Source organism: Bombus pyrosoma, linkage group LG11, assembly GCF_014825855.1.
Source record: "Bombus pyrosoma isolate SC7728 linkage group LG11, ASM1482585v1, whole genome shotgun sequence".
NCBI classification, from domain to species: domain Eukaryota; kingdom Metazoa; phylum Arthropoda; class Insecta; order Hymenoptera; family Apidae; genus Bombus; species Bombus pyrosoma.
The window spans coordinates 8,957,727-8,979,214 of NC_057780.1; the positions used below are offsets into that span (position 1 = coordinate 8,957,727).

Sequence of the window (21,488 nt, forward strand, 5' to 3'; positions counted from 1 at the left end):
TATTCCCTTCAATATAAGAGATGAGCTCGTGTTATGATCAACAAGAGATCACCGGCATAACCTATAAAACTTTCTCGCAGGATTGTATTAAGTCGGAGATTGCAGCGGAGAAAATATCAACGAATATATATGAAAGGTAAATGATCATAACGAATTTCTTTCTTGGTTCATTAATATTTTTATACTATTATTACGGTACATAACGTTCCATTGTAATCGGAATTGCAATTCATATAAACATAAAAAACATGCACGCGCGCTATAAGATGAGGTTAGGTCGAATTTAAACTATCTAGAGGGCAGTACGTATTTTACGTATGCTATATGTAATCGTTCAACGTGCCGCATATCCCTCAGCAAGCGAACTTATTTAACTAAATATAAGATCACCGCTTGTACACGCCGCGAGTTTTTGACTCAATAATTGACCATCAGATATGAATTGACAAGCCGTATTGACAGAACTTTTGCCAAACGTGTATCTTCGATCCGTCTCGATCTACGATCGCGTTACGAGGTAGGTACCTTCTGTCAAGGCATGCTTACCAGGGCATACTACACATACTTTACAAGCTGGTTCACCTCGTGCTTTTCTTGCATTGTAATTACACAATTTCACATCATCTAATTTCTTTCTAAATTTTTCATAGTACCTGTAAACTTTCGTAACACGTATGAAGCTACGATATCTTTTACCAAATACGTTTCTGTTTGCTTCGTTTCCGAATTTAAATTTTCAGAATGTCATTTTACGAAATTTAACTGTTTTTCTCATGATCTTATTTTTTTTTTATAATTTCAACATTTTGACAAAAATTTTTAGAACGTTTATGGCTATCACGTTTGCCGTCATTAAAAATTATTTTACCTTAATATATTGTATTTATAAAAGTGCTTCAAATGATAGAAAAAAGTATTAATGGTTTTTATCATTTGGAGTAGAAATAGATAATATATTTTACACATATGCTTCAAAGTTCAAGTATTTGATCACTAATTGTACTTTTTATGTGTAAGTTCACATTAAATTTATATCATATAAAACTCATGTATATATATTGTATGTATATGTTGATATAAATTGAAATAAAAAAGTATGTAATAATAAAAACCTATATTATGCTTTTTCTATTTTTACATCCAAAATTTAATAAAAATACAAATAACTATTACTTTCAATTACAGTGCAATAGGCAGGAATGGAGTTCGGGGTAGGTAATGTTGCCCAAATATCAGCAGAACTTGCTCAAGTAGTGGAGGTGATGATGTCGCCAAATGTTCCACAACAGCAACGTTTGGAAGTGTATAATGCTTGTGAGCGATTTAAGGAATCATCTCCTTTATGTGCACAATGTGGATTATACCTAGCTCAGAGAGCTCCAAATAGAAGTTCAGTGGTTAGGCATTTTGGATTACAGCTTATGGAACATTGTATCAAATATAGATGGACGCAAATATCTCAGTCAGAAAAAATATTTATAAAGGAGAATGCAATGAAATTACTTCAAGAAGGTACAGAACCATTATTACAAGAGGAAGCTCATATTAAAGATGCACTATCTCGTGTTGTGGTAGAAATGATAAAGAGGGAATGGCCACAACAATGGCCTACATTGCTTGCTGAACTTAGTCAAGCTTGTACAAGGGGTGAAAGTCAAACTGAATTAGTTCTTCTAGTGTTTTTGAGACTTGTAGAGGATGTTGCACTTTTACAAACATTAGAATCTAATCAAAGAAGAAAGGATATATACCAAGCACTTAACACAAATATGGCTGAAATTTTTAGCTTTTTTTTAAGATTAATGGAACAACATTTTTCAGAATTTCAAAAAACGAATAGTTTAGGTTGTACTTCTGAAGCTGCAGCACATAGTAAAGTTGTACAGGTAAATTTGTTGTGAGGTTATTTATGTCTTTCCAATCAATGTTTGTAATTGTATATATTAAATCATTTTTCTGTGATATAGGTAGTACTGTCTACATTAACTGGTTTTGTAGAGTGGATTTCAATTACTCATGTTATGGCAGAAGATGGTAGATTATTACAAATATTATGTCTCCTATTGGGAGATCCAATATTTCAATGCTCAGCAGCTGAATGTTTATTACAAATTGTAAACCGTAAAGGGAAAGCTGAAGACAGAAAACAATTAATGATTTTATTTTCTGAAGATGCTTTGAGATATATTTATACAGCAGCAACTGCAGCATCACCTGTCACTGGAACAAATGAATTTCATGAAAACCATTATTTATTTTTAAAAAAGCTGACACAAGTAAATTGCAATTTATCATAAAATATATTGTTATTTATATGTAGATGCAATGAAAAATGTTAATTTTTAATTTAGGTGCTAACTGGAATGGCAACTCAACTTTGTACACTTTGGGGTAAAGATGATAGTTCCAGCATTCGTCCAACACATTTCAACATATTTTTGGATACTGTGTTGACATTTACTATGTATTCAAGTTTAACACTAACGCATATGGCAAATGTAATTTGGATAATGCTGTTTAAACATGAACAGATAAAACAAGATCAATTATTGTTGACTTACATACCAAAGTATGTAGAAAATACAGCTCCAAAACTAATAAAAGTAGCATATCCACAAGGTAGACAAGCTAATGGAATGAGCGCATATTGTCTCGCGGATTATGATTCAGTGGAAGAGTTCAATGTCTTTCTTCATCGATTCAGAACCGATTTATTGGAAGGATTTCGACAAGCCACGATGGTAGCGCCTCTGGTAACATTTACGTACGTACAACAGTGGTTAACAGCCAAAATAACGAAGGGAATGGCTGATCTTCGATATCAAAGTGACCAAAATGATCCACATTACCTTGAATGGGAAGCTCTTGCACAAGCCTTGGATTCTGTTGTATCCAGAATTCTATTAATCAACGAACGACCAAGTGTACAAACTGGTCTTCAATTGTTGGAATTATGCCTTGGTTATTCTCCACAAGATCCTTGGTTACTATCTGCATTACTTTCTTGCATCAGTGCTCTCTTCGTGTTCTTATCTATGTCAACTGGTTCAATGGCTATGCCAGGAGTTGCTATCCTACCCAGAGTCCTGGAGAAGATCTTTGCTGCTCTGATATTTGAAGCACCTGGTGAAACAAAAGGTACTCGATCTAGAGCAGCAAAGAATGTAAGGCGACATGCGGCGAGTCTCATGGTTAAAATTAGTCTGAAATATCCATTACTACTCCTCCCAGTTTTTGAACAAATACATACAATGGTTCGAGGTTTAGCGAGAGAACCTAGTCCTTTATCTAAGATGGAAACTACCTTGCTTTATGAAGCATTGTTATTGATATCGAATCATTTCTGTGATTACGAAAGACAGACTAGATTCGTTGCAGAAATAATTGGTGATGCATCAACCAAATTTATCGCGCTCGGATCTGAATCGTTTAAAGGGCCACTTGAATTAATGAGATTCGTAGGTTTAGACAGACCACCGGTTGAGAATATTGCGGAAGACCCGGCAGGACAAAATCGAAGCGATTTAATGATATGTATTTGTACAATACTGTGTGTTGTAAAAAGGTGCTCCATCCCTGATGATCCAGATCGCGCTGCAAGAGGCAGTTTTGTAGCCGCGCTCAGCGAAAGCGGGAATCCGGTATATAGAAATCCTGCTACACCACATGTAATTCCTATACTGCCAACACTTTTTGCATTGCTCAGAACAATGAATGCTCTATTCATACCTACTGCTTTAGCAGCTTTATCAGAGGTAATAAAGACACTAATAATAAATATTTTTCTTTTATTTTATTTTATTGAGTAATTTCATACAGGAATATCTAATGTTTTTTTTATATATTATTAGGGATATAAAAATGCTCATGAATTATTAGAAGCAGAAAAAGCAAATCTGTTAGGTTTAAATGTAACAAATGATAATGAACGAGCTTCTGAACCTGATCAGTCTTCATTTACGGCTTTAGTTCGAATGCAATCGTTTCTTACTACTATTCATGATTTGTGCTATCATATGTTAGGAAGTGGATGTCACATGATTGGAAGAGATTTCTATCAATTACCTGGTTTAGCACCAGCTCTCATCAATTCAGTTTTTTCTAATATGGAGGTAACTTTTCTTATATTTTTTTCTTATACTATAACTAGCAATATAATTATTTATCCTGTATCCTAATGACAGCTGTATATGTTTCTTTCAGATGATTCCAGATTATAGATTGCGACCAATTATACGCGTCTTTATGAAACCGTTCATATATTCCTGTCCACCTGCATTTTACGAAAGCGTTCTTGTACCCGTATTGGCTCATGTTTCTGCGCATAGTACGATCTTTTTATCTTCTTATTATCACATGGATTTTATTAATTTTTTATTTAAATACATCTTAATTTAAATCATTTTTTTACAGTGTGCCAAAGGTTAAGCGCAAAATGGCAGTACATCGCACACCTCTACGAATCTGGTGGTTTGGATGAAGAAAATACAGATACACAAGAAGTTATTACTGATATGCTAAATCGAAATTTGACGAGAGATTTTGTAGACGTGTTGAAAGTAGCTCTTGTTGGTGGTGCTGCTAGTGATGCAACACCTCCTGACACAATGGAACAAGATAGCGGTGGCATGGCTATAGATCCTCCTTCGTCACGTGGAAATAGTATAGTTGCCGAGGTTGTTAGTGAATTGGGAGCTGTTGTACTTCGTCATCCATCTACGTGCCACAGTGTTGTTCTATGCGTTTTAGGGTAATCTAATGTCTTATTTGATATTTAATCTATAGTAGAATTAATTTTAAGTGAAATCCTATTGCTACATCTAGGGCTTTAGCTTGGAACGATTCAAATGCTAGTCTAAAGGCTACGATGTTAACTGGACCAGTTGTACGAGCATTGGCAGGTGATGGCAGTTTAACGCCTGCTATGGCTGCTCATATTATGGTAGCTATTCTTCAAGGTTTACAACTTCATGGACAACATGAAGCAAATCAAGGTTCTCTTATTACTTTGGGTGCACAAGTCTACGAATGTTTACGACCTAAATTCCCCACTATTATCGAAGTGATGCAGCAAATTCCGGGTGTTAATCCTACGGATTTGCAACGTTTTGACGAAAAGATGGCTGTAGTTAGTACTAAAGGAAATAAAGTTGAGAAAGGAAAGAAAGATCTTTTTAAGAAAATTACAAATCAGGTAAGATTTACATATTAAAAATAGAAACTTAAAAATAGAAAAATAGAAAGTGTACTGAAGGGTATACAGGATGCTGCATGTCCATAGAACTGAGCTGGGCCGTAGTTCTGATTTTGTTGAAAATAGAGAAAAATTAAATGCCATGATAAGATCTATGTTTGCTACTCACTTTTTTTTTTAGCATATAATAATGCACAGGGAAAGTGCAGTTGCATCTTTTTAATGGGTCTCTATAATTTTTGGTTAACCATTATGAACCTCTACAAAAAGGTATTATACTTGGGTTGAAAAATGCTGGGTTTAAAAGATATTTCAATTTTAACTTGACCACATTTAGTGTATGAAAGGCAAGGAAAACATAAACACAAGCCTTCCATCCTGCGTTTTCCCTTGTTTCTCATATGCAGATTTTCATCCAAGGACCTGAATACTTTCTTGTAGGGAATTAGAAAATGCATCGGGTGGTTAATGAAAAATTATGGAGTTTCATTTAGAAAAGAACTGCAATTGCACTTTCCTGGTGCATTGTTGCATACTAAAAACAAGTGAGTATCTGCATGGCATAGTATACCTGCGTATGTACTACATAAATCATATCATATCAGTTGGGTGATTCACCCTGTATATCAATACAATATTCGTTGCAGCTTATTGGTCGAAGTGTTGGTCAATTGTTTCGTAAGGAAGTTAAGATAGACAATTTACCACGTATAGAAGTTTTTGGAAAGCAACAAGCAGTACGCGTAGATGAGGTATCTGAGAATTCGACTGATAGCGGGTTTGCGGCTCTATTTGCAGGACCTACGTAGCAGAAACTCCATTTAGATGACCATACTGCATGCATATGGTCTGAATTAATAAATAGTAATAAACCATCGTGAAAACGATTTCCTACAAAAAAATTGAACTATATACATAAGGGAATCCTGTAACTAAAATAAGAGGACTTCATAGAATAAGTTTGTTTTAACTAGATCTTTGTTTTTAAATTATTCATAAAGTTGGACGCGCGCATACACAGTCTTGCGACGGAAGTGTTACACTTAACTACCTTACTTATGTACTGAATAATGAATAAAATGTAAAGAAAATACGCTTACGTGCGCGTTCAATGTCGATTGTGAATAGTTTGTAAAAAGAAGAGAAAAAAAAAGTCAAAAAGACAGCAATCGGATTAATTTATGAAGTCTTCGTATTTTTATCTCGGGACTACAATATACACAGAAAACTTTGTGTTTCTCGAATATCCAGGGTGTGCGCGCGTGCGTGCATGTGTGTATGTATGTATTGTATGCGTGATGCGTATCTATACGCACGTGTAATATAAGAAGATATTTGTCGTTAAAGAACATTCAGCACCTATGATAAGACAAATTACAAACAAATCTAAATAGATTATCGAATAATTGTATATTAAGTCTTACGCATTTATTACTATTTCTTTGGATTTACAAATTTTTTGTAATAATGTAAAACAGGATGGTTTTCCACAATCACGCAATGTAATACAGTTTTGTAAACAATATTTTGCTAATGTATAATACAAAGGTTGTTGATTTATATAAAACAATTTTACGATTTGGTACAAAAATTTGTATTTGAATTGATTATAATTGTTTTTAATCAGGAGCAAAATGTGTATGTTTCTCAGCACATTTTAAAAGTGCTGTTTCATATGGATTTAGTTGTAAAGATTTTATTTGGGCATTTCAAAAGCATGCATAAAGTAAGCTTCATTTAAGATGATATTTAATAATAGATCATGTTCAAATCATGTTACCGTCATTAAATGCGGCTTTTATTTATCCTTTGAAATTGAAAATAATGCAGCATTTCAGATACTTATATGTAAATTGAATGTAATATTTCCAGATTTCGTTGTTACTTTTTAATTATTTTAGTTAATTTTATTTTATTATTGTGAATAATGCAGCATTGTAGCTATCGCATAAAAATGGATTAGTACTTTACATGATTTCCATTACACGTCAAAAATAACGACGATATTTTACATTAAATTACAGATACTAATAATCATTTAATACGTGACAATCATATCACGGATTCAGAAGTAACATGACGGAGATTGTTAACAAAAAATGAAGTACTATCGCGATAGAGACTGTGCTATTTAAAAAATTTATAATGCTAGGCATAGACGAAATTTTAAACGACACCAGAGTTTTCCGTTGATTCGATGTATTTGAATGACAGTTCAAATACGAAAATTTAATATTAAATTATATCTTGTTATATATAAATACGGTCAATTTGCGTATCGTATTAACATCACATATGTTATGAAATAAAATTCACAAAGAACTATATTTTCCAACAAAATACTATTGAGATTAATATAAATAGAATACAAGTTTTTAATCGATTTCAAATTTTATTACTAGTTGAACTAATTATCGCTTTAGAGTTTAACAATTTTTCTCCAATATACGCGATAGTACGCACATTAAGATAACAATAAAATTAATATACTTTGCCTATCAATACTCTATTAATTTGCTTACACCTGTAATTATAATTTCGTGAAGATTGCAAGATCTGTTAACACGTTTCAACATAAGTACGAATAAGACAATGCCAGAGTCCAACACACATTTTGTAATTTTTATACATATGTATGTATGCGCCTACAAAAATGAGACATTGAAAGAGGTTCATGTATTAAATTTCTAAAAATTGTCTGAAGTACAACTGCAGTCAAATGCCGAAAATATTTCACTATTTTTATATCGTCTTATATATCTTTTTACCAATATTTAAAAGAAAAGGAAAGAAAGAAAGAGAAAATAAAGTAAAATATTAGATTAAAGAATGACGGAATGATAATTTATAAAGTACGATTTTATTATTGATGCGGTAGTCCATGCAGCAAATCCTGAAACAATGTTACGACAAGAAATACCACTGAATTAATTTCTACTGTAAGTTCAACTAAAATAGAATACAAAGCATTGCATGGAATCATTGAGTACTAACAATAAGTTTTCGAGAACCATAGCAATCTTAAAACAGATTTCTTTTGAATATACTATCTATCGTGCGAAAAATTAACGAGAAACAATATATGTATACCGAACGAGTGCTTGTAGCTAGAACAAGTATAGAAGCTGTGTTATAATGTTTAAAATGAAGAAATAAGTCTTGAAGAATGTTTTAAGATTCTCGAGATACTTCAATATAATATTCATACTTCGCAAATGATTTGACATATTTTCATGTTTAAATATAAATAGTTCTGATCTGTTATTCACGTTATGAAAGGAACCAAGTCGTATAATCTTATATGAATCAGAAGGATTAATGAAAGAAAATATTAGAAAGTTTTTTACGATGATAACTAATAGTTACCTAATAAGTCGCACATTTTATATTAGGAACTGTTGACAACGACCAAGCTCGGTCACTTCATATAACGTTCATCCGCTCATTCGCATAGTTCGTTCGTACATTCAGCACATAAACAATGAAGATGCGTACTATATTTGTCTCGATAGATTTTTCGCAACAATTGTTAAGACAAAATTTCATTTCTTCAAAACGATTTGATTTTGTACTTTTTTTTAATATAAAGATAGGTTTTGGTAGATCTCGCATTTGATGCTCTTAAATTATGTAAAAAAATACAGTGAATATTTCGTTAAGAATAAATATCTTTAATGAGCGAGCAATTAAAGAGTAAGGTACGTTTTTAACGTGTTTAACGTCGACGGTACATTATACCGTAAAAATTCATACAATTCTTAACGAGATCGAAATATCGCTAGAAGCCTGATCTGGAAAAGATCATATGCTCGATATAAGTGTAACGTGCAAACGAATGAATTTATAAACAATCGACTCTTCTCATCATTAGGGATTCAAAAACTGTTAAGTGTTTGTCGTTGTATTAATATCGCCTTTTTCCCCTATTAATAAAAACACGTCCATATTATCTTTTCCTTTAACATAGACTTGGCCACGTGGTTCGAACTCGTATCGTTCCGAGAGTATATCTAAAGAGTTCTTGGCCACTTGTATTCTTCCAGCGACTCCAGTCGAATCCATTCTAGATGCTATATTTACAGCGTCACCCCAGATATCATAGTACAACTTTGTTGCCCCGATCACTCCAGCAGTTACGTCGCCATAATTAAAGCCAATTCTCAAGATTAATTTGAAACCTAGCAATTCTCGATTGAAATCGTTTATTACTTTATGCATCGCCATGGCAAAATCTATTAATTGAAACAGATGCATATATTCATGTTCACTTTGTTGCCTAACTTGTGGGTTTAAACCGCTTGCTGCCATAAATGTGCTACCGATAGTTTTAATCTTCTCTACGTTCGAAAATTCCGGCTTTTCTAACAACTCGTCGAAGTCACCAATAAGTTCGTTAAGCACACGCAAATATTCTTTTCCACCCAAATAAGATTCATCATAGAGTTCATTAAAGTTCACTATGCTTGCAAAAATAATTCCTACAGCTTTATGATTTTGTGAATATTTAGCAGTGGTTTTTAATTGATCAGCAACATATTTTGGTATAATATTGTGTAAAAGCCAATCGGCTTGATTTTTCATAGATTGTACACGGCTTTTGTCTCGAGCAGCTACCGCGTTTCCGTGAAAGCTTAACCGATAACTAATTTCAAATTCACGATTTAAAAACCAAACTAACAAAAGTAAAAGTATCAGATCTAAAAAAATCTCGGAATTGTATAATCTTTTATGATATTTGATTTCTGCCTCTTTTAATCTCATAAGAGCAAGGTCCATTGTGGAATTTAATAACAAATCAGGAGTATTATCGAATCCTTTTTTAGCCATAATTTCGTTAAATTGATTGCTGATTAAGGCAATGGCACGTTTATTTATCATGGCTTGTGAGTAATTGAGCGAGTTATTAATGGATTGATTACCGAGATTTTCTTGATCATATAATAGATGATACATTACAAGATAAAGAAACAATACACCCATGAATGTTACCAAGAAATTTTTCATCCAACAATTGAGTTGCGTGAAATTACAAAAATGAACTATACCAACAACGATTAAGTAACCATAATAATATTCGAAATTGTTCAAATTATGAAAGTTACTGCACGTATAATTGAGAAGAATTGACGTAATCGGTAAGCCGACAAGAATTGCACCGCATATATGCCACGGATACCATTGTGAAAAGAATTTGAAAATTCGCTGCGTCAATGTTGCATGGACCATATCCGGATATAAAAGTTGACGAACACAAAGCAATACCGCTATAATTTGAATGGTAGCAGCAGATACAAAAAAAATCATATAATATAACGTTGGATCGCAAATTAAAAAGAGCGATACTGTAACGGCAGTATAAACCAACGCCGATATCAGAATATCAAAGTATGTATTGAATCTCGAGGTAGCCAGAGTAGGTGGATTTCCACTGATACATTCGCTAACCTTATGAGCATTTTCTCTATACTCCTTTTCCATTTCTTTGTTCTTGAAAAAGAGTGTCATACTCGAAAGTGGAGGTTTCACGAAGTATGATCGTTGAGAACTTACATTATCTTGAACGCACCTTCGTGAAAAATAAAATCATACGAACTATAATATAATTTTTAAACCTATAAAGTGAAGTTGATTTACCTACCTGATTAACTGTAGGTCAGATTGTTTTCTTAATTTGTGAAAACATGCACCAAAGGTATCCGTGACTGCTGGAGGAAATGGATAGGGTGGTACTGAAGACGACGGCTCGTGAACAGAGTTTAATGTCGAACTAGAAGTATAATAGCCACTCACTCTGTGTGCTAATAAATCTCCTTGAGCCATGCCGTTCATCAAAAATAACTAAAATATGAAAATTAACTGCAGGAGGAAAGGGAACATGCTGACTATTATTGAAACTTTATTGTATTGAAGTATCTCTAATATAATTTCTATCATTAATTATAAGTTATACCTGCTGCTGTATACTACTACGTCTGCTATTACTTCTAATTCCGGAATCTTTCCTACTGCACATAGAGGAGGCACGACTGAGTGGCTCTTGACCAGACAATAAAGGACTAGAAGGTACAGGATTTGGATCCATTTCAATCTCATTTTGAGACGTATTCTGTAAAAAAATACAACTTATATACGAATGAGATAATGCAGCTGAAAATTAAAGCAAAATCTTTTATCGACACGATTTTGACCTGCCTAAATCCATTGCGATCTTCGTATGATTGAGATTCAATTTTTGATTTGTCGACAATAATTGCTTTGGGTTCTTCCATTTCTAAAGGTGTCATTTCCTCGGTAGTTCGTTGTCGTTGTAAATATTTCCACGGCTTGTTTCGCGCTTTTTTCTTTCCATAACTGGCAACAGATATCGGACTTTTATTTGCGTTCCCTTTTTCATCTGCGGTATCAGTATCTCCGTTTTCGGAATCTAGAATACTTGGCAAAGAATTTGCTTTCATTCTATAATTACTTGTATTAGTAACCATATGGAGGTAATGATATTTGGATTTAGATTGGCTATTACAAGAGGCCAGACGATGACGCGATTGCATCAAAGGCGATATACTTGTTGGAGATGTAATATTCATTATGAACTGATTGGTGAAATCTGATTTTCGGCCTTTGATAAAATAAGTTTTAATACCTGCAATATGATACATATTTCTAGAAAGTTTTATATGATTAAGTACACTCAGACAACTTTTCCATTCATAGGAGTTTTCTACTCCTATATAATAATAATGTCAATACCATTTATTAAATCCCCTTCCTCTGTAATATATCGATCATCGAGGAAATTTAATGTTTTTTCACTTAGGTGAACTCTTCCTGGTTTTCCCGTGCTTTCTAGTTTATTTGCTAGAGTTACATCATTAGACCAAACATCGAATTTAAATCTTTTAGTACCTACTATTCCACAGAGTACAGTTCCAGTATGCACTCCGACTCTCATATTAACGCCTTCTCTTCTCTCAATATCAAACTGTTTTATAGCTTCTATCATGGCTGTAAAAACACACATTAATTATTTTTCATATAAATGTTTCATTTATATAATTCAGTAAAAAAGGAAGAAAATATACCTAATCCCATTTCAATACAACATTTTGCATGATCAGGCCTTGGTTCTGGGCATCCACTTACACAGTAATAACAGTCTCCCAATGTAGAAATTTTCTCACATCCATGATGTTCACATAAATCATCGAATCTTTCAAAAAGATCATTTAAAATGCCTACCAACTCTTCTGCAGTCTTATTGGAACTCATTCGCGTAAACCCAACAATATCAGCGAATAGGATACTAACATTTTCCATTGAATGCATATTAAATGGTCGAAATAATGAGCGAATATCTGTATTATTGGACGGTATCGAACCTTTTTTTAAAGAATCCTCCCGTTCTCTTTCACGTTCACTTTCTGCCATTAACCAATCTGCGACTTTAGGCGGCATTACTGAGTGAATCATCTTCTCTTTAAGTTGTTTCTCCATTTCGAGCTGACGCCGGACCAACAGTGATTGCCCGACCTTCATAAAAGTACCACGCATCCTTACAAAAGTCATTATTAAAATATGTATACCTATCAGATGAATGCAGATCTGCATTAAGATTCTTATTCCAAGACTCGTAGAAAAATAATCGTCCGAAAATGATCGGTTAGATATGTTGCTACTTAACAAATAGTTTGACATTTCACCATTTTTATGAGTTAGTACACTTTCTTCAAATATTGAAGTTGCGTTGTTTACACCTTTCGAGACTAAATCATTAGACGAAGCGTTTATGGTGGAATTAATACTAGCTATCGTTGATATTATAGTGGAATTTAAGTTCTTGAAAACATTGGTATCATTCAAAACTCCAGATATCCTTCCAACTATATTTTCTTGATTTGACTTTATTCCAAGAGCAGATAACAGTTTTGAATCCTGTGAATACGATACTAATTTCATACTTGCAGTTGTAGATTCGTTGTCACCGTGCATCACATTAGAAAATTGATTGATATTAAAGTTTTTCAGAGTAGCATCATTTTCTATCGAGGTATTTAATAAAATATATTTGCTAAAAAATTCTTCTCTTGCACTTTTTGTACCATATAGGTAAACAGTCAAAAATTCAAATAGAAAAGAATAAACCATCGATATTCCCACACAAGCATATAGTGGCATTGGCAAGACAGTGTAAATCAATAACAAAATCTCAGAACAGAGTGCAAAATGTCCGACTAGAGTTAAGCCATCTATATAGGGTGGTACTATTGTGAGAAAAAGTAAAGACAGGATGCAAAGCATGGATGCAACTCCTAATGAAATTGGTAACACATAACTTTTATAATAATCACTATGTGTTAGATACAAGACTGCTGATACCATTGCTCCAATAGCAGTGAATACTGCTGCTATAGCTGGCCATGTTGTAGTATTGTATTCTGCTCCAATTACAACAAAATATGCCAGCCATGTCAAAGAAACCAGTAAAATATATGTTAGAGCATACCTAAAAAATAATATATATTAATATTTACTTCTATGAATTTAACAAGTATACAACAGTGTATTATATACCGGAATCTTAATCTAATTTGTGGAAAGGCACTCCTTTTAAATTGTTCTTCAAGTATTTCTGAATCAAATCTAGGATTCCACCAAGATCTTGGGGCTGCACGTTCAAATGGTACTGGAAGGCTAATTCCACAACATCCAAGTCCTTGTCCACTGTGTGCCAAATATGTTTGTATATATGGTGCTAAAGATATATGAATTTCATCTGTAGCATCTTCGCTATCATCCTTAGCTCTTGTAAAACTAACAGATGAGCTTCGTTTTCGATTTAAAGGAGGAGTCATACTTGACACTTAAATTGCACTAAAACCATACATAATCTAAATTTATATATATTATACATTACTATATATGTTATATATTATAAATTTATATATTAAAAATGCAACTAATTTTATTACTAATTTTATTAATATATGTATTAAAAAAAAAGGAAACAAACACAATTACAACATTACAATTGTAACAATACAATTTAATAAATACATTATGATTTAATTTCGTAGCAAATTATTGTTACAAAATAAAACATTATCTAAGAACATATTCTATTAATGTATTGTTTTCTGTATTCTACTAGAAAACAATGATTTCAAGTAACAATCAAATTTTTAAATTTTTGCATTCTTCGTGATACAAATAAGCTTATAAAAATTATATTCCATATAGGATTTATACAATTATTAAGAAAAGGTGGTTATAGATCATTTCTTTCAAATGACAGCATGCTCTTTAACTTTATAACACTATGACATGATTCTTTAATAAAAATAAAGTACATGTATAAGTATGATAACTTTAATACCAAGAAACTTACAGCCAGTCAATTCACCTTGATCACTGGCGAAATCGCCACAAAACTAAGAAAATCATCCTCCCCGCTGACATCGGAGGTTCTTCCTGAAATCAGCTCGCTTCAAAAAATGCCATTTTCATTCTTTTTGTTTGGTATTCTCAGCGTTACCGAGAAAAATTAATATTATACGTATCAGTAACAGTTCAATCGAATTTTTCTTGTAATCAATTTATTATTGTGTATAATTAAAAATTATTGTTTGAACGTTTCGAATTTTCTCTTCCGTAATGCACCATGGCCATCTTGAATCTATCGATGACAGCGCCCACGATTAGAAAGCTCATGCGTTAAAAATTAACTCGTGCTTTACAGATAATAAGCTAAACTAGGCTGAACTGAACGTACAGAGATTCGATATTCGATATGGGGAAATATTTACCGCGAAGTTCAAGACATTGTTATGTAAGACATTGTAATGTATGTGCAACCTTAAAGGATATAAAATTTATATAATAAATATATAATATATATATATATATACAATACACAGTAACTACACAAAGTATTTGTACATATACTTATTTTTGTCAAGTTTATCATTTATATCAAATTTTTGTAGACACGTAAAAGTACTACTAAATAATACGAAATTTAATATACTTAGATTTATAATTAATTGGTATTTTTATAGAAAAGTGTAAATATAGAGAAGTTCATTTTGTGCTTTTGTCATATTCAAAAAGTATTCAAATATTTTGTTTCTTTCAGGTGGGGGTGCCTATGGTGGATTTGAGATTTTAGAAGCTCCTGTAATCCAAGCTATGAAAGACTCTGAAATAAATAAAACTGTTTAGGACTGATGTAATGTGACTAAATAGGAATTCATGCCAAGAAAAATGTTTAAAAATCTAGTTTAGATAGAAATTTGACAAATATTCAAATACTTTCGTAGTGAATACTAGTAAGGAAGTTATAGCTAGTTTTAGCCATCTAACGACTGTAGGATGAACTAGTTACAACAAGTTTTCTCGATTTGCAACATACATCTGAAAGACGTGACGAAGTAAACAGTTTTTTACAAATTGCGAACAAAAACTCTGATATGACACCAGTACTTGGTAGTCTACAATCTATCGGACCTAATACTCAGGCATCGACTACTGTGCCTGATGTACAAAGTGGCAATACAGTAGTACAAATATTACAGCCTCAGACACAATCTCAACAGACGCAATTTGTATCACAACCTCCAAAACAGCAAGTAGTACAGCAACCCTCTACTCAACAACAAACACAACAATCACAACAGCAACAAAGTTCCTTCAATGATTTTCCACAGGTATGTTTATCATTGAACAAAAATGAAAAAATTGTTTTTATTTAATTTTTTATATTGTGTTGACCCCAGTTTCTGACTAAAACAAGATTACAAGATCTAGTGAAGGAGGTAGATCCCACTGAACAGTTAGATGATGATGTAGAAGAAATGTTATTACAATTGGCAGATGATTTTGTTGAAACAACTGTAAATGCAGCATGCTTATTGGCTAAGCATCGTCATGCGAATACTGTAGAAGTAAAGGATGTACAGTTACATTTAGGTAAGTTATAAGAAGTAATAAAATAAGCAACTATTCAATGCAATATGTTATTAAATGTGTTTATACGAGCTATTGTTTAATTTTTTTTAGAAAGAAATTGGAATATGTGGATCCCTGGTTTTGGTACAGATGAAGTACGACCATATAAACGTGCAACAGTTACAGAAGCACATAAACAAAGATTGGCACTTATACGAAAATCAATTAAAAAATATTAGTCCTTCTGTACAATTCATTCTGTATTGTTATTTTATCTTTAACCAATGATTCTTCTATATTTCTTACATGACAATATACTTTAGGGTAACATACATAACTAATATTTATAAAAAGAGAAGAAACTATTATTATAATAAGTTATATATAGCTTTTGCAATGTATATAATTTTAAGTACACAATGTCTTCAAATGTGCATTAAAATGTCATTTTTCTGAAAAGAGTTAATAGAACATTCTCATTATAATTCTCATTATAATTCTCTCTGTTCTTGATCAAATGTTAAATTAAATAAAATCTTTTATTTAAAATTTATTTGGTATCTTAAATTTATATGAAAGAAAATTTGTATATAGAAAGTAAGGATTCATTTATTTCATTTCATTTCATTTCTATAATAAAAATATTATAGTAACAAATAAAAATACGAAAATTTAATTAATGGTAATTATTCGTATATATCCATATAAAATTAATGTATAAGATTTACAATTTTTAGTTTTAATTCTTTTTTCAGTATATTTTTCAGAAAATTATATTTTTGATTTTTTCATGTAAAAAGAAAATGCAAATTAAGAAAATCATTCTGATATTTATTCAAATTACGTTTAATGTCAGATAGTACTAGATTTAAATCACTAGTTTATCTAGTTACTCTTTGATTTAGTAAGGACTGAAACAGAAGAAACCGGAACCTGCTTGCTCATTCAGCAGAATTCATCAAAGCAACCGACATACATATCATAGTCTAATATATAAATCGTGATAACCTTTTTCTTTCAGGGACATATTGTAAGATATTACCATCTTGCTTATTGGAACAATTTTCAGACGGTACTGTTCATTCTTTTCTACCTGCTTCTTAAAATATATTTTATAATTTACTAGGTAATATTTTTATATTGTTAGTATCCGAAAAGTAAACAGCCTTTTTTTTGCAAAATACTTGTTTTATCGTGAATCCAGTGATCTGAACGCATATATGTTTTCATTTTCTCTCTGCTAGTTAAATATAAAAATTATACTAACGAAATTTTATACATTCGTATATTGTATTTTATCAGTTCAAGTAGGGTTTTCTTTTGATAACTAATCAAAGTTCTTAAGAAAGCAATATTCGACTACAGTAGTTCCTCATACAATTTTGTATTTAGTAGAGAATAAATATATCAAAACTGAAATGTCAATTGTGTTGCAGATTGCGCAGGAGATAATTTATCTCATTGAAATCAAATAAAATTAACACATTCTGAGTGTACAGAGCATATATAATAACAGTGTTTGATATTTCTAAAGAAGATCTAGTAAAAAAGAATGTCTGCCAATAATGAAAGTATGAATAACAGCACATGTGTTGTATGTTACAAAAATGTTGATATTTATAGCATTGGTATGTGTGAACACCCGGTATGTTATGAATGTAGTACTCGGATGAGAGTACTCTGTTGTCAAAATGAATGTCCCATTTGTCGTCAAGATTTACCAAAAGTTGTATTCACAAAGCAGATAAAACCTTTTAGCCAATTACATAAAGGCAATTTGTTAGATACACGATATAACATCTATTTCGATACATTAGATATTCAAAGTAAATTTTATGATTTACTAGCTAATGTTTGCTATATTTGCAAGGAAAGACCTGTGTTTAGTACTTTTAATAGTTTGAAAGATCATATGAGACATCAACATGAGTTACATTACTGTGATCTTTGTGTAGAAAATTTAAAGGTAGGTAAACATTATTTAATTTCAAGCTTATCTTAAAATATACATTAAGGATATTTTAAAGATTATTATGATTAATTAAATTTTTTAATTTTATTAAGTAATGCTTACTTTACCTATAACAGATATTTTCCCATGAAAGACGTTGTTATACAAGATCTGATCTTGCCCAGCATAGAAGAAAAGGAGATATTGATGACAAAAGTCATAAAGGACATCCATTGTGTGAATTTTGTGATCAACGATATATGGATAATGATGAATTATTCCGACACTTACGAAGAGATCACTTATATTGCCATTTTTGTGATGCAGATGGTTTACATCAATATTACAGCTCATATGATTATCTTCGAGATCATTTTAGACAAGAACATTTCTTATGTGAAGAAGGAATGTGTGCAGAGGAAAAATTTACAAGTGTCTTCAGAACTGATATAGATCTTAAAGCACATAAGGCAAGTGTTCATAGTAAACAACTGAGCAAAGCTGCTGCAAAGCAAGCAAGAATGTTAGAACTAGAATTTACATTAGCTCCACGTGGGGAAAATCGAATAAATAGGAGAGGAATGTTAGGTCCATCAACTTCTAGAAATTCAAGAGATTACAGTGGGAGAGATTATAGTCTCAGGGAATATCAGCAAACAGTTACACCAAATACTTCAAATGTATTTATGTCAAACAACGAACCTGCTTTTGTACAGCAACCATCTGTTGATGTACAGAGTACAGAAGAATTTCCAACACTGGGTAACACTGCACCTATTGTACCTACCTTAAATCAAAGTAAAGGGAGAGGTAATGTGACAATTCGTAGTACCATAAGACCCCAGCCTCTTGCTGTTACAGACGAAAATTTCCCTGCATTGGGACCGGAATCAGGAAGTACAAGTATTTCTAAAACTGTTAACTTCAGTGTATCCAGTAGTAATGCTTCAGGATTAAGTACACAGAGTCAGAAGAGTACAACTTCTAATGTATCTATTCAAGTAAATCATGAACCAAATGGAACTGTTACTACAAAAGTTTCAGGTCCTAATATCAGAATTCGTCCTGCTCAGTTTTCGATGGAATCGTTCCCGGCATTGGGTTCTGCAGAACCATCAACTAGTAGTAATACAAATTTGGCTCATTGGAAGGAAGTTTTACAATGGACTTGTTCTAAATCAGCATCTACATCGGCACCAAAACCTAAAAAGGTGGCTTCACCACCATTGATACCTTCTCCACCACCTATTCAATCTGGGGAAGATTTCCCTACATTATCAAAGTCATCTAAATCAAAGAAACAATCAACTATTACAGTAGTTCCTTCCTGGAGTCAAGCACAAAGTTCTAATAATAGTAATAATGTAAAAACGACTACTGATATAACAAAAGGAAAAACGAAAAAGAAAAAAGTTAAACAAAATTTTAATAACAATACTGCTAATGGGAATGATGGTAGTAGTTCGAAAACGAATGTAAGTACTGCTGTAGTAAAGAAAGAATGTGAGACACCTACAAGTTCACCTATTACGAATAAAACGCATGCTGTACAATCAAGTTCTCAGTCTATATTGAAATATGCAGATATTACTAACAGTGAAAATACATCAAAAAATATAAATGTTCAGCCTCTAAAGGAAATAGAACAAATTAATAAAAAGGAAAAGAAAAAACATAAAAATGCAGACAATGAAGCAGTTGTAAATACGGATATCGATAATAATGCTACTAACGGAGTACAGAGAAAGCGCACCGAATTAAAAATAGATAGCTTAAATTCCACCAATAGAAATGCCCGTCATTTAGAAGATTTTCCTGCTTTAAGTGGCAGTACTTCTAAACCACCAGGTTTTACGAATCCACCACCTGGATTTGGAACAACAACTCCTCCACCTCCTGGTTTTTGTATAAAATATAATAGCATGGATAAAATAAACAATAGTAACGGATTGACTTTCACAAACAGTTCTGGAGAGAGTTATTCTATCCTGCCAGACAACAGTAAGCACGATAGTGCATATAATTATGTACATCCTCCCGAATTTCAGAAACGGAACAAATGTCTTGTAGCCAAAGTTAATGAGGTTCTGATGCAACATGATCAGATCGAGGAGTTTCGATATATAAGTGGACTGTTTCGCCAAGGAACATATAACGCTCAAGATTATTATACGCATTGTCGTGAAGTTATGGGTCTCAGCGCTTTCGAAAACGTATTTTCAGAGCTTTTAGTCCTCTTGCCAGATATCGAAAAACAACAGGAACTATTTAAAGTTCATAAAAAGGAGAGTGGCAATAAGATTAAAGGTTTGGAAATTTGTGCAACCTGTGGTCAAGTTTTAAAAAATGGTTCTGATTTTCGAACACACATGACTAGTCATACATTAGAGAATCATTTTCCAGCATTGGGTAAAAATAGTGTCCTGCCACAAAAAAATTCTTGGGTACGCAAATGAGTGTAGTTGTGTTCCTTTAATTAACTTACAAATTTTGCCAAGGTTCTGTAAGCTATGAATAAAGGAACTGCTGAACAAATTATTTTTATGAATGGCATCAGTGTAAGATAATCATAATTAATTTGAAGTTACTGGTAAAATATATTCTAAGTATCAGCTTTTAGTATTAAAAAGATAGTTTGAACAAATTAATTACCATGTACTTGGTATTTGTACAATGACCTGCATGACTGCTGCCTAAAATGAAGAAAATTTGTTATTAAATTGTTGTATGCACTAATAATTTTATGAAATGCATATAACAAACAAAGTCAATAATTCTGTGTATAATAACAAATTTTATGTAAATGAGTTTAAACAATTTAACACTTCTGACACATTCTGAACAAGATATTCGTATACAAATCCTATACTAAAATATTTTAATTGGTGCCCTATTCTGACATATGTTAAAACTACTGTGTATATATATATATATATATTATTCATAAGTAGGAAATATATTTCTGTAATTTATTCATTGTCTTTTATGAAGTAGAAATGGAATAAAATTTTATGATGCGTAAAAGTAACACTGCATATTAACAAATTATTTGATACGTTATACATTATACAGTGCATGTATGATAATGTACTGTTTCATACTGTAATAAAGTTATTACATTAAGTTAAACAAGACTACAAAACATGCTTGTCTATTATATCTTCCTATTTTATAAAATATAGAATTTTAATTCCTATAACAAAAGAAGATAACAAAGGTAAAACACAATTTTAAATTTATAATTTATATATTTATTTCTAAATTTTTTCATTAATTTATAACTGTGATTCTTTACAATGTAAATCATATTACAAAAGAAGTGATAAAATTACGAATAAGGGAACAAAGGTAGATGTTTTAAATGTTTACTCTTATAATTTACTGTTAGTATTATTCATTTTG

General features: G+C 31.9%; 4 protein-coding genes across 9 annotated transcripts; 3 read left to right on the plus strand and 1 right to left on the minus strand.

Annotated features, from left to right (window-relative positions):
- The first annotated feature begins 11 nt into the window (after positions 1-11).
- LOC122572678 (exportin-5) lies at positions 12-6,785 on the plus strand. Of its 2 annotated transcripts, none has more exons than XM_043737964.1 (9): positions 12-136; positions 1,186-1,886; positions 1,968-2,276; positions 2,352-3,755; positions 3,852-4,112; positions 4,204-4,327; positions 4,414-4,750; positions 4,825-5,194; positions 5,842-6,785. In XM_043737964.1, the coding sequence occupies exons 2-9, from the start codon at positions 1,200-1,202 to the stop codon at positions 6,001-6,003; spliced, it is 3,654 nt and encodes a 1,217-aa protein (XP_043593899.1). In that variant the 5' UTR covers positions 12-136; positions 1,186-1,199; the 3' UTR covers positions 6,004-6,785. The 2 variants fall into 2 exon arrangements, with proteins under 2 accessions (XP_043593899.1, XP_043593898.1); XM_043737963.1 differs by lacking the exon at positions 12-136 and adding an exon at positions 379-517.
- LOC122572676 (adenylate cyclase type 9) lies at positions 4,601-14,917 on the minus strand. 4 transcript variants are annotated; one of them, XM_043737956.1, is made up of 8 exons: positions 14,577-14,917; positions 13,763-14,062; positions 12,274-13,694; positions 11,942-12,196; positions 11,383-11,834; positions 11,145-11,300; positions 10,833-11,032; positions 4,601-4,736 (listed from the first exon to the last, which is right to left on the minus strand). In XM_043737956.1, the coding sequence occupies exons 2-8, from the start codon at positions 14,041-14,043 to the stop codon at positions 4,709-4,711; spliced, it is 2,793 nt and encodes a 930-aa protein (XP_043593891.1). In that variant the 5' UTR covers positions 14,044-14,062; positions 14,577-14,917; the 3' UTR covers positions 4,601-4,708. The 4 variants fall into 4 exon arrangements, with proteins under 4 accessions (XP_043593891.1, XP_043593889.1, XP_043593888.1 ...); XM_043737954.1 differs by lacking the exon at positions 4,601-4,736 and adding an exon at positions 7,574-10,760 and having other exon boundaries at positions 14,592-14,916; XM_043737953.1 differs by lacking the exon at positions 4,601-4,736 and adding an exon at positions 7,574-10,760 and having other exon boundaries at positions 14,577-14,915.
- Positions 14,918-15,396: 479 nt separating this feature from the next.
- LOC122572686 (transcription initiation factor TFIID subunit 12) lies at positions 15,397-16,601 on the plus strand. Its single transcript, XM_043737977.1, has 3 exons — positions 15,397-15,894; positions 15,964-16,156; positions 16,247-16,601. The coding sequence occupies exons 1-3, from the start codon at positions 15,658-15,660 to the stop codon at positions 16,372-16,374; spliced, it is 558 nt and encodes a 185-aa protein (XP_043593912.1). The 5' UTR covers positions 15,397-15,657; the 3' UTR covers positions 16,375-16,601.
- Positions 16,602-17,057: 456 nt separating this feature from the next.
- On the plus strand, positions 17,058-21,215 carry LOC122572679 (E3 ubiquitin-protein ligase ZNF598). 2 transcript variants are annotated; one of them, XM_043737965.1, is made up of 3 exons: positions 17,058-17,207; positions 17,572-18,101; positions 18,224-21,215. In XM_043737965.1, exons 2-3 carry the CDS (start codon positions 17,688-17,690, stop codon positions 20,540-20,542), a joined length of 2,733 nt encoding a protein of 910 aa, XP_043593900.1. In that variant the 5' UTR covers positions 17,058-17,207; positions 17,572-17,687; the 3' UTR covers positions 20,543-21,215. The 2 variants fall into 2 exon arrangements, with proteins under 2 accessions (XP_043593900.1, XP_043593901.1); XM_043737966.1 differs by having other exon boundaries at positions 17,066-17,261.
- Positions 21,216-21,488: the final 273 nt, after the last annotated feature.

Coding starts and splice junctions, on each gene's coding strand:
- LOC122572678 (XM_043737964.1), top strand. CDS start 1,200: ATGGAGTTCGGGGTAGGTAATGTTGCCCAAATATCAGCAGAACTTGCT. Junction 1,887..1,967: donor CACATAGTAAAGTTGTACAG/GTAAATTTGTTG, acceptor TCTGTGATATAG/GTAGTACTGTCTACATTAAC. Junction 4,751..4,824: donor GTTGTTCTATGCGTTTTAGG/GTAATCTAATGT, acceptor TGCTACATCTAG/GGCTTTAGCTTGGAACGATT.
- LOC122572676 (XM_043737954.1), bottom strand. CDS start 14,043: ATGACTCCTCCTTTAAATCGAAAACGAAGCTCATCTGTTAGTTTTACA. Junction 13,695..13,762: donor CAAATTAGATTAAGATTCCG/GTATATAATACA, acceptor ATTATTTTTTAG/GTATGCTCTAACATATATTT. Junction 10,761..10,832: donor TCTGACCTACAGTTAATCAG/GTAGGTAAATCA, acceptor TTTTTCACGAAG/GTGCGTTCAAGATAATGTAA.
- LOC122572686 (XM_043737977.1), top strand. CDS start 15,658: ATGACACCAGTACTTGGTAGTCTACAATCTATCGGACCTAATACTCAG. Junction 15,895..15,963: donor CCTTCAATGATTTTCCACAG/GTATGTTTATCA, acceptor TGTTGACCCCAG/TTTCTGACTAAAACAAGATT. Junction 16,157..16,246: donor GGATGTACAGTTACATTTAG/GTAAGTTATAAG, acceptor AATTTTTTTTAG/AAAGAAATTGGAATATGTGG.
- LOC122572679 (XM_043737965.1), top strand. CDS start 17,688: ATGTCTGCCAATAATGAAAGTATGAATAACAGCACATGTGTTGTATGT. Junction 18,102..18,223: donor TTTGTGTAGAAAATTTAAAG/GTAGGTAAACAT, acceptor TACCTATAACAG/ATATTTTCCCATGAAAGACG.